The 12,027-nt window shown below is 45.8% G+C and overlaps 1 protein-coding gene across 3 annotated transcripts in view; it reads left to right on the forward strand.

The window, feature by feature from the left end:
• The window catches only part of KIF4A (kinesin family member 4A), a 125,598-nt gene extending 116,329 nt beyond the window's left edge, over positions 1–9,269 (forward strand). For all 3 annotated transcript variants that reach the window (XM_068533729.1, XM_068533730.1, XM_068533727.1), the window contains 3 exons: positions 6,346–6,462; positions 8,080–8,202; positions 8,485–9,269. In XM_068533729.1, coding sequence (XP_068389830.1) covers positions 6,346–6,462; positions 8,080–8,202; positions 8,485–8,688 — 444 coding nt within the window. In that variant the 3' untranslated portion in view covers positions 8,689–9,269. The remainder of the gene's footprint in view (positions 1–6,345; positions 6,463–8,079; positions 8,203–8,484) is intronic.
• The last annotated feature ends 2,758 nt before the right edge of the window (positions 9,270–12,027 follow it).

The following is a 12,027-nucleotide window of genomic DNA, read 5'->3' on the forward strand; positions in this document are numbered from 1 at the left end:
TCTTCTGCCCATTTTTGGATTGGGTTGTTCGTTTTTTTGATATTGAGCTGAATGAGCTGCTTGTAAATTTTGGAGATGAATCCTTTGTCAGTTGCTTCATTTGCAAATATTTTCTCCCATTCTGAGGGTTGTCTTTTGGTCTTGTTTATGGTTTCCTTTGCTGTGCAAAAGCTTTTAAGTTTCATTAGGTCCCATTTGTTTATTTGTGTTTTTATTTCCATTTCTCTAGGAGGTGGGTCAAAAAGGATCTTGCTGTAATTTATGTCATAGACTGTTCTGCCTATGTTTTCCTCTAAGAGTTTGATAGTGTCTGGCCTTACATTTAGGTCTTTAATCCATTTTGAGTTTATTTTTGTGTATGGTGTTAGGGAGTGTTCTAATTTCATTCTTTTACACGTAGCTGTCCAGTTTTCCCAGCACCGATTATTGAAGAGGCTGTCTTTTCTCCACTGTATATGCTTGCCTCCTTTATCAAAGATAAGGTGACCATATGTGCGTGGGTTTATCTGTGGGCTTTCTATCCTGTTCCACTGATCTATGTTTCTGTTTTTGTGCCAGTACCATACTGTCTTGATTACCGTAGCTTTGTAGTATAGTCTGAAGTCAGGGAGCCTGATTCCTCCAGCTCCGTTGTTCTTTCTCAAGTTTGCTTTGGCTATTTGCGGTCTTTTGTGTTTCCATGGAAATTGTGAAATTTTTTGTTCTAGTTCTGTGAAAAATGCCAGTGGTGGTTTGATAGGGATTGCATTGAATCTGTAGATTGCTTTGAGTACAGTACAGTCATTTTCACAATGTTGATTCTTCCAATCCAAGAACATGGTATATCTCGCCATCTATTTGTATCATCTTTAATTTCTTTCATCAGTGTCTTATAGTTTTCTGCATACAGGTCTTTTGTCTCCTTAGGTAGGTTTATTCCTAGGTATTTTATTCTTTTTGTTGCAGTGGTGAATGGGAGTGTTTTCTTAATTTCACTTTCAGATTTTTCATCTTTAGTGTATAGGAATGCAAGAGATTTCTGTGCATTAATTTTGTATCCTGCTACTTTACCAAATTCATTGATTAGCTCTAGTAGTTTTCTGGTGGCATCTTTAGGGTACTCTATGTATAGTATCATGTCATCTGCAAACAGTGACAGTTTTACTTCTTTTCCGATTTGGATTCCTTTTATTTCTTTTTCTTCTCTGATTGCTGTGGCTAAAACTTCCAAAACTATGTTGAATAACAGTGGTGAGAGTGGGCAACCTTGTCTTGTTCCTGATCTTAGTGGAAATGGTTTCAGTTTTTCACCATTGAGGGCGATGTTGGCTGTGGGTTTGTCATATATGGCCTTTATTATGTTGAGGAAAGTTCCCTCTATGCCTACTTTCTGGAGTGTTTTTATCATAAATGGGTGTTGAATTTTGTCGAAAGCTTTCTCTGCATCTATTGAGATGATCATATGGTTTTTCTCCTTCAGTTTGTTAATATGGTATATCACATTGATTGATTTGCATATATTGAAGAATCCTTGAATTCCTGGGAAAAACCCCACTTGATCATGGTGTATGATCCTTTTAATGTGCTGTTGGATTCTGTTTGCTAGTATTTTGTTGAGGATTCTTGCATCTATTTTCATCAGTGATATTGGCCTGTAGTTTTTTTTCTTTGTGACATCTTTGTCTGGTTTTGGTATCAGGGTGATGGTGGCCTCGTAGAATGACTTTGGGAGTGTTCCTTCTTCTGCTATATTTTGGAAGAGTTTGAGAAGGATGGGTGTTAGCTCTTCTCTAAATGTTTGATACAATTCGCCTGTGAAGCCATCTGTTCCTGGGCTTTTGTTTGTTGGAAGATTTTTAATCACAGTTTCAATTTCAGTGCTTGTGATTGGTCTGTTCATATTTTCCGTTTCTTCCTGGTTCAGTCTTGGAAGGTGGTGCATTTCTAAGAATTTGTCCATTTCTTCCAGGTTGTCCATTTTATTGGCGTATAGTTGCTTGTAGTAATCTCTTATGATCCTTTGTATTTCTTCAGTGTCAGTTGTTACTTCTCCTTTTTCTTTTCTAATTCTATTGATTTAAGTCTTCTCCCTTTTTCTTCTTGATGAGTCTGGCTAATGGTTTATCAGTTTTGTTTATCTTCTCAAAGAACCAGCTTTTAGTTTTATTGATCTTTGCTATAGTGTCCTTCATTTCTTTTTCATTTCTTTCTGATCTGATCTTTATGATTTCTTTCCTTCTGCTAACTTTGGGGTTTTTTTGTTCTTCTTTCTCTAATTGCTTTAGGTGTAAGGTTAGGTTGTTTATTTGAGTGGTTTCTTTTTTCTTAAGGTAGGATTGTATTGCTATAAACTTCCCTCTTAGAACTGCTTTTGCTGCATCCCATAGGTTTTGGGTCATCGTGTTTTCATTGTCATTTGTTTCTACGTGTTTTTTGATTTTCTCTTTGATTTCTTCAGGGATCTCTTCGTTATTAAGTAGTGTATTGTTTAGCCTCCATGTGTTTGCATTTTTTACAGATTTTTTCCTGTAATTGATATCTAGTCTCAGCATTGTGGTCGGAAAAGATACTTGATACGATTTCAATTTCCTTAAGTTTACCAAGGCTTGATTTGTGACCCAAGATATGATCTATCCTGGAGAATGTTCCATGTGCAATTGAGAAGAAAGTGTAGTCTGCTGTTTTGAGATGGAATGTCCTATAAATATCAGTTAAGTCCATCTTGTTTAATGTATCATTTAAAGCTTGTATCATTTAAAGCTTGTATCATTTAAAGCCTTGTATCATTTAAAGCTTGTATCATTTAAAGCTTGTATCATTTAAAGCTTGTATCATTTAAAGCTTGTATCATTTAAAGCCTTATTTATTTTCATTTTGGATGATCTGTCCATTGGTGAAAGTGGGGTGTTAAAGTCCCCTACTATGATGGTGTTACGGTCGATTTCCCCTTTTATGGCTGTTAGTATTTGCCTTATGTATGAGGTGTTCCTATGTTGGGTGCGTAAATATTTACAATTCTTATGTCTTCTTCTTGGGTTGATCCCTTGATCATTATGTAATGTCCTTCTTTATCTCTTATAATAGTCTTTATTTTAAAGTCTATTTTGTCTGATATGAGAATTGCTACTCCAGCTTTCCTTTGATTTCCATTTGCATGGAATATCTTTTTCCATCCCCTCACTTTCAGTCTGTATGTGTCCCTAGGTCTGAGGTGGGTCTCTTGTAGACAGCATATATATGGGTCTTGTTTTTGTATCCATTCAGCCAGTCTATGTCTTTTGGTTGGAGCATTTAATCCATTTTCATTTAAGGTGATTATCGATATGTATGTTCCTATGACCATTTTCTTAATTGTTTTGGGTTTGTTATTGTAGGTCTTTTCCTTCTCTTGTGTTTCCCGCCTAGAGAAGTTCCTTTAGCATTTGTTGTAAAGCTGGTTTGGTGGTGCTGAACTCTCTCAGCTTTTGCTTGTCTGTAAAGGTTTTAATTTCTCCATCGAATCTGAATGAGATCCTTGGTGGGTAGAGTAATCTTGGTTGTAGGTTTTTCTCCTTCATCACGTTAAATATGTCCTGCCACTCCCTCTGGCTTGCAGGGTTTCTGCTGAAAGATCAGCTGTTAACCTTATGGGGATTCCCTTATGTGTTATTTGTTGATTTTCCCTTGCTGCTTTTAATATTTTTTCTTTGTATTTAATTTTTTTTTCTTTTTTTTTTAAAGAAGTACTTTTTATTAATTAATTAATTAATTTATTTATCTTGGCTGCGTTAGGTCTTCATTGCTGTGAGTGGGCTTTCTCTAGTTGCGGCAAGCAGGGCCTACTCTTCGTTGCGGTGCACGGGCCTCTCATTGTGGTGGCTTCTCTTGCTGTGGATCATGGGCTCTAGACACGCAGGCTTCAGTAGTTGTGGCTCGTGGGCTCTAGAGCGCAGGCTCAGTAGTTGTGGCGCACGGGCTTAGTTACTCAGCAGCATGTGGGATCTTCCCAGAACAGGGCTAGAACCCATGTCCCCTGCATTGGCAGGTGGATTCTTAACCACTGCACCACCAGGGAAGCCCTGTATTTAATTTTTGATAGTTTGATTTATATGTGTCCTGGCGTGTTTCTCCTTGGATTTATCCTGTATGGGACTCTTTGTGCTTCCTGGACTTGATTAACGATTTCCTTTCCCATATTAGGGAAGTTTTCAACTATAATCTCTTCAAATATTTTCTCAGTCCCTTTCTTTTTCTCTTCTTCTTCTGGGACCCCTATAATTCGAATGTTGGTGCATTTAATGTTGTCCCAGAGGTCTCTGAGACTGTCCTCAATTCTTTTCATTCTTCTTTCTTTATTCTGCTCTGCACTAGTTATTTCCACTATTTTATCTTCCAGGTCACTTATCCGTTCTTCTGCCTTGGTTATTCTGCTATTCATCCCTTCTAGAGAATTTTTAATTTCATTTATTGTGTTGTTCATCACTGTTTGTTTGCTCTTTAGTTCTTCTAACTCCTTGTTAAATGTTTCTTGTATTTTCTCCATTCTATTTCCAAGATTTTGGATCATCTTTGCTATCATTATTCTGAATTCTTTTTCAAGTAGGCTGCCTATTTCCTCTTCATTTGTTAGGTCTGGCGGGTGTTTGCCTTGCTCCTTCATCTGCTGTGTGTCTCTCTGTCTTCTCATTTTGCTTAACTTACTGTGTTTGGGGTCTCCTTTTCGCAGGCTGCAGGTTCGTCGTTCCCATTGTTTTTGGTGTCTGTCCCCAGTGGCTAAGGTTGGTTCAGTGGGTTGTGTAGGCTTCCTGGTGGAGGGGACTAGTGCTTGTGTTCTGGTGGATGAGGCTGAATCTTGTCTTTCTGGTGGGCAGGTCCACATCTGGTGGTGTGTTTTGGGATGTCTGTGGCCTTTTTATTATTTTAGCCAGCCTCTCTGCTAATGGATGGGACTGTGTTCCTGTCTTGCTAGTTGTTTGGCAGAGGGTGTCCAGCACTGTAGCTTGCTGGTCGTTGAGTGGAGCTGGGTCTTGGCGTTGAGATGGAGATCTCTGGGAGATTTTCGCCGTTTGATATTACATGGAGCTGGGAGGTCTCTTGTGGACCAGTGTCCTGAACTTGGCTCTCCCACCTCAGAGGCACAGCCCTGATGCCTGGCTGGAGCACCAAGAGCCTGTCATCCACACGGTCATGTGGCTGTGGGTAGGAGGCCTCAGTTCCTTGCCACATGGATCTCTCCTTAGGGCTGCTTGAGTGTCCTCATGACATGGCAGCTGGCTTACCCCAGGATGAGTGATCCGTCCCATGGTCCCCAGGACTGTCATGGCTTCGGCTGCTGGGACCCGTCCAGAGCCGACAGCCTCAGTGAGGCCGCCCTCCGCTCGGGCTCCAGGGCAGTTCAGTGACGGCAGAGGGAAGAGACCCCAAGCCAGGAGTTCCAGCTCTGTGTAAGCGCGGGCTCCATTCTTGCTTGTGGGATCTTAGTTCCCCAACCAGGGATTGAACCTGGGCCCTTGGGCCCTCGGCAGTGAAAGCTCCGGGTCCTAACCACTGGACCGCCAGGGAATTCCCTGCACAAACTACTTTTAAGCCAGATCTCCCCCCCCCCAGAACATTACATTTATATGGCTGATTTGGGGGGAACTTAATGCCAGACTTACATTTATCCCTGTTATAACTTTTCTGTCTGCTTCCAGCCCATAATTCCAGCCAGTCAAAATATTTTTGAATTGTGATTCTATTATCTTACATATTAATCATCCTTCCAGCTTTGTGTCATTGTTACAGCTGATAAATATGCCTACCTTGTAGACTGGCTATGAGATTCAAATGAGATTTTGCATTTCTATATATGAAAGTACTCGGAAAACTGTAAAGTGCTATACAAATGTAAATGATTTTATTTCATATCATCAGTGATTTATTAAAATGTTGAATGGTTAAACTGCTGAGGACAAAGCCTAGGCTGACACTAACAAACTGTAGAAATGTGAGTTGGATGAAAGTACAGCTGGGTAGATCTAAGGATACTGAGCAACTATACTCAGTCCTTAAATATGCCTAATTCTACTCCCATTCATCTCATAGTTCTTCACTTTGGCCATAAAATCATCATGAGGATCTTTGTCAGTTTCCCTGCGTTATTATGGTATCCATCCAATCCGTCTTTCAAGTATACTATCCCAAAAGTGTGGCATGACTTGTTCTTAGAAAACCTATGGGGGTTCTTGGTGATCATTGTTTCACTAAAGAGAGGACTGAGGAGATAGAAGCTTAGTAAAGTTGATGGTACTTTCCAGTTTTTCTAGAATGGCCTGAGAATGCAGGGAAGGTACTTCAAACCTAGTCTTCTGACTCAGTAATGTGTCTTTCTACAAACCTGCTTTGCAGTGTTCCTGCAAGGGCTGGTGTGGGAACAAGCAGTGCGGGTGCAGGAGACAGAAGTTGGACTGTGGTGCGGACTGCAGCTGTGACCCCACAAAGTGTAGGAACCGTCAGCAAGGCAAGGTAGGATCAGTGCTGTCGTCCCTCACCATCCTTTCAGATCTCCCAGCAGTTTCTGCCCTTTTCTTCTACCTTCCCTCCTGAAAGCCAGAGTCTCCTGCACAGCCCTTCCTACCCTTCTCCTGCAACCAGAAAAAGACATTTCGCTTCTCAGTCCTTCTTCCTTGCTGCTAGCCTGTCCACACAACCCCTTCAGAAGCCACAGCCCCTCCCAGGAGATTCCCAGATATGCAGCTCCCCACCCCTAGCCTTGGCTGTAAAATTTCTGTACAGTGTCTAAGGCACAAGCAAGGAACAGTAGAGCAAGCATTTACAGGCATACAGCCATGCAGGGTCAAACTAGTCCAGAGGCTTAGCTGGAATTTTAAGGGCCACGTGCTGAGGTAGCAGCTTCCAGGAAGGAAGTTAATCCTTCTGACATCTTGAGACATTAGTTACTTAGACCTTCTCCATGGGAACCAGCTATTCCATGGCTCTAGGAAAAGACCCACAGGAACTTGGTCTTTCTGATAGGCACTGTTCTGAGCCAAGTTAACTGTAGCTGTTCTTTTTTGCTCCCAGGGATAGCAAACTCAGAGAAACGAAATGTGTACTGAGAAGTGCAGCACCAAGCAGGTCAGATGCCCGAACTTGCCTTATGCCTACCTGTGCCCACGGCAAAAGCTCATTCCTACTGCTCTCTGTGTGATACACAGGAATTTTAGCAAGACTAGTTCACCGTGCATTTCTTAACCATCTATATGGGCGCAGTTTTGCCCTGGGTCTTCTATTAAAAAAACTTCTGAGGTAGGTAGTCATTAGAGGACTAAGGTGGCAAGCTAGAGGTCAGGCTAAGAACTGTAGAAGTAGCATTGCAGAAGGACCTTCAGGATTCTCTATGCCTGTGCTTTTCTCAGTTTGGGTTCTAGAGTCCTATAGTGGCTCCATGGAAGTGCTTCCAGGCAGAGGAGTGTGGCCCAGCTCAGTTTGACCCTGTGCCAACCAAAGCAACTTGCTCTTTACTTGTTTATATATCGAGTTTCCTCTTAGAATTTCAGTTGGAAAACCACTGATCTAGTCCAATACTGCCATTTTACAGAGAAGGAAACTAAGGCCCAGAGATAAGCTTCAGTGACTCGCGTGATATTATACAGCTGGTCATGGCAGCTAAGATTAGACCTCAGGCTTCCTGACTCTTAATCCAGTTCAGTTTCCATGAGAACAGGCTATAATTCTAATCCAGGCTCTACCACAGAGTCGCCTTGTTACCTAAGCAACTTCTCTCTCTTGGCCTCAGCTTCCTCTCTGAAAGGAAGACCAATACAGGCAACACTCTGTAGAAATGCTAAAAAGTATATTGTAGATTGGGGAGGGGAGAGGATTAATCAAAGAAATGACCAAGGCTCAGCCTCGTTTTAAACCTTGCCTCATGATGTGTCCTGTGCCGCTCTCCTACCCAGTCCTTTGCCTTCAGAGGCTGCTTTTGAGCACTGTGACCTCCCCAAGCAGGGTCACCCTAAGACCTGCTTACACTGACTGATGAGGCCCTCAGAGCTGGTACCTCACTGGCTGAAGGGGAGCAGACTGATTGTGTAACCCTAGTAGCTGAATTTCTAGTATCCCTGTCTGCTTGATTCTCAGGATAGCTTGGGCACTGTTGAGCGGACTCGGGATTCTGAAGGCTCCTTCAAACTGGAGGATCCCACAGAGGTGACCCCAGGATTGAGCTTCTTTAACCCTGTCTGTGCCACTCCCAACAGCAAGGTAGGTGGCCTAAAAGCCAGGTGTTTCCAAATGTATTAGCGTCCATCTCTGCATTAGCGCTGACAGAGAGCTGTGGGAGAAAAGGAGGTAAAGGTACGATCAGCTTGCTGGGAACTGGGAACCGGGCATCTGCTAGAGTCTGGTTTTTTCAACAGAGCGATTTGGGGGGTGGGGGGGTCACGTCATACCACTGGGAGTGTGCTAAACATCTGTAGTGGCTAGGCTGCGCTGAGCCTCTGTCCCTACGCCAGATCTAGTCATAGCTGTCTCTGTCCTTCCTAGATCCTGAAAGAGATGTGTGATGTGGAGCAGGTGCTGTTAAACAACACGGCTCCAGGTGCCTCCTCCCTTGGCCTCCCAGAGTCAAAACATGTAGCAACAGAATCCCAAGAAAATAAAGCTCCAGGGAAGAAAAAGAAACGAGCTCTGGCCAGCAATACCAGCTTCTTCTCTGGCTGCTCCCCCATTGAAGAAGAGGCCCACTGAAGTTGGACTCATCATATCTGCCCCGGTCTGGCTTGGGAGATGCCTTCAGGTTGCAGCCAGAAGGGGTGTTTTTTTCATGATTCCTCTTGATTTCAGGTTTCTTGCTGTTGAAAAAAGGAACAGCACGTTACTGAAAAAGAGGGAACCTTTGTTGGATGTTGGCAACTTCATGCCCAGTCCCCCAGCCCCTGACGACTACTCTCCTCTCCAGAAGGGTGCTAAGCTACCTGCTGAAGAGAGAGCCAACTGACCTTCCTGATGACTCATGAGGAACCAGTCCTCAGTACAATCTAGCTCTGTCTTACTCATGAGCAGTTAGGGCTGTCTCCCAGTGGGAACGAGGCCAAGGCTGTCTTATCTTTAGGTTGTCTCAGTTTCATGGCAGAGCCTAGCCTAGGTTGGAGGCCTGGCACAGATCTTCACGCCACCTCCAGAATGGTGCTGGGATCTTCCTTGTCTCTGGATTTCAAGTGTTTTAATAGTACACTCAATTGTCTTTCAAGTTGCTGAGGTAAATGAAATCTTTTTAAATGTTAATGTTAAGTAAATAAATAAATCTTAGTCCATCTGCTGTTTGGAAAGAGTCTTCTGTGCTAGAGGGAGAAATACAATTTCAACCTGTGTTCCTCCGCCCCTGGGAACGCTATTAAGGAAAGTCAGTGCAGGTGCCCAAGCCCCACTGCCTTGTAGCAGCCCTCATCCCCTGAGGGGAGTATGGAGCAGCAAGTCATGTGTCTTCATGTTGCTCTGTTATCTCAGGAGGTTAGAATAATGCTAGCAAGTCCAGTGGCCTGACCTTCACTGTAGAGGCTGCCTGACCTCCAGATTTTGGAGGAAGGAACCATATTTACCAAGCATCTCCATGTGCTTGCCACAATTTTATTTGCTCCTCACAAAAAAGTTCAAGGTGAATAGGTCTCATTTTGCAGATGAGAAAACTGAGATACAAAGACGTTAAGTCACTTCACTAAAGTCACAAAGCTAACGAGTAATCGAGCTAGGACTTGAACCCAGGTCTGACACCAAAAGTTCTTAGCTGACTCTAGATCGGCAGTGGTGGCCATTACTGACAGCCTGCGGCCTGATTTGGAGTCGCCTGGGCATGGGATCGTACTGCTGCCCAGCCCCCGGACAGCACTGCACTTACACCCTGCTTCCTCCTTTGAAAGGGAAGAGGATGGGCGCGGCTTACTCCTCACTCTGCATCTGGGTTCTTCATCTCTGCTTAAGGCGAAGAGGGAGCCAGCCCTGGCCCTGCAGCCTTCTCAGGAGTTCACAAGCCCTGAGCGTCATATCCATGCATTCTGAGTCCCAGCCCCCTGCCCCGAACGAAGCTCCCAAAGTACCCCCCAGAATTTGGCACATGAAAGCCAAGACTCCTCCAGAAGCCAACAGAGTCCAAGCAAAGGAAACTGAAGGACAACCTGCCTAGAGCGAAGCCTTCGGGACTAGGTGACCCTGCAGCCCTTTCTGGCCTCCTGCCAGCAAGCAGCCCTGCTTCTCTTTGCATTTTAATGCCGAGGGAGCAAGGGAGCCTTTGCCATTGCCAACTAGAGCCTCTGGATACAATGGGAAGGCAGAGAAGGAGGGGGCAGGCTCTTGGCCTAAGAGAGCAGGTCTTCCTTCTCACTGTTCCAAATCCAGTGCGTCTGGGGGGAGGGGTAAATGAGCTTATCCCCAGAGAAGACATTCTTTCCCACCAACACTACACTAGCCCCCAGGCATCGAGCCACTGCCTCAGCCAAAAGGTTGAGAGGGAAAGTCAATCAAGCCAGCCCCCAGTCCCTGGCCCACCCAGAGCCCTGTGCTTTAGCACTAAGCTGACTCTACGGCCTGCTGGCCATCCCTCCCCTGCTGATGGTGTGGTAAAAGTGTCTTTTATATGTATTCATCTTCCAAAAGCCAGTGACCATACCACTATACACTCCTCAAATGATTCTTGGAAAGAGACGGTAGATGCCTTGGGGTCAAAGCAGCGAAAAAGATGCAAATCTCAGCACATCTTGAATGAGCATCTCCTTTCTGGGGTGAGGGGGGAAAGGGAAGGGCTGCTAGTACCACCCAGGCCCCATAAGGCCCACGGAGACCCCTGGTCCAGAAACTGGGTGAAACAAGAAGTGGCGTGCAACTCTGAGTTCCCGTCTAGATGCACCTTGCAGAAGCAGAAGCAAGATCCCAAGAGGGAAGGGAGGCTGATGAATTAAGGCTATCCTCCCAGGGAGCTTGAGACTGGATGCGAGACTTCCTCGCACACGTACACACCCCTTTCCAGGGGGCTGGCTGGGCCCCTTCTCCTCACTGCCAAGTTGCAAAGTTGTGTGGTCACCTCCCCCCAGCTTCCCGCCCGCCCGCGCCCTCAGCCCTCGCCTCCCTGAGCCGGGACAAAGCCCCAGCAGTGACTAAGAGGAGAACAGGAGGAGGGACAGAGGGATGGGGAAAGCTGCACAAAGGAATTCCTCACCCCAAGCCCCCTGACCGGCAGCGAGTAAAGAAGCAGATCTGCTCGCCCTCCCCCTTCCCCCCTCCCGTCTTCCCACCCGACCAGGCACGGACACCACAGGCCACAGAGCAGCTGCAGGCCTTGGGAGAGGACCCGCACAGCCTCCTGTAGGTGGCAACAGTGCCACCTGTTTGACTGGTGGGGCTGAGCCTGGAAGAGGGAGGAGGCTGACAACTCGGAGAGGACCTGGGAAACAGTGCAGTGCACAGCAGAGGGCAGAGAGCAGAGCGGACCTGCTGCTGAGAAAAGGTGTGAGGGCTCTCGGGGAGGCTGGGGGCCACAGGCGGGAGTGGCAGGGCCGAGTCCGGCTCCTGCCGGCAGGGATTGGGCCCAAGGATTGAGCAGCACCCCTGGTCAGCTCCCCTGATTGGAGTTTTCTGGCTGCTCAGATCCTGACCCCATCCTACAGACAGCTCCTGGAGGGAGGTGGGACCCTGGACGGCAGTGTCTGGGGTGCGGAGGCAGTACCCGAGGTACGGCTGGAGCCCGAGGCAGGCTACTACCACTCGGTCCCAGCATGGGAAGAGGCAGGGGACCTCCCTCTGGGTTGGCTTTTTCCTGGGAGGGGTGTCAGGGTGGGGAGAGGTTTCCCTCCCCCCAGCTTCAGCCCCCTAACTTCCATCCCTACCTCAACCCTCCTTTCCCAAGGCAAGCAGAGGGTAAGAAGGGCTGTTTCAGGAGGAGCCACACCCTCCTTTCAGCCACTGTGCACCCCCTAAAGACTCCACAGCTTCAGGGGAGCCCAGATGACAAGGCAAGGGGTCGTGTTCCTCAGACCACACGCACTATGGGTGTATCCAGGGGATCCTTTACATACTCCAAGTCACCTAGAAACCCAT

This window comes from Eschrichtius robustus, chromosome X (assembly GCF_028021215.1).
Source record: "Eschrichtius robustus isolate mEscRob2 chromosome X, mEscRob2.pri, whole genome shotgun sequence".
NCBI classification, from domain to species: domain Eukaryota; kingdom Metazoa; phylum Chordata; class Mammalia; order Artiodactyla; family Eschrichtiidae; genus Eschrichtius; species Eschrichtius robustus.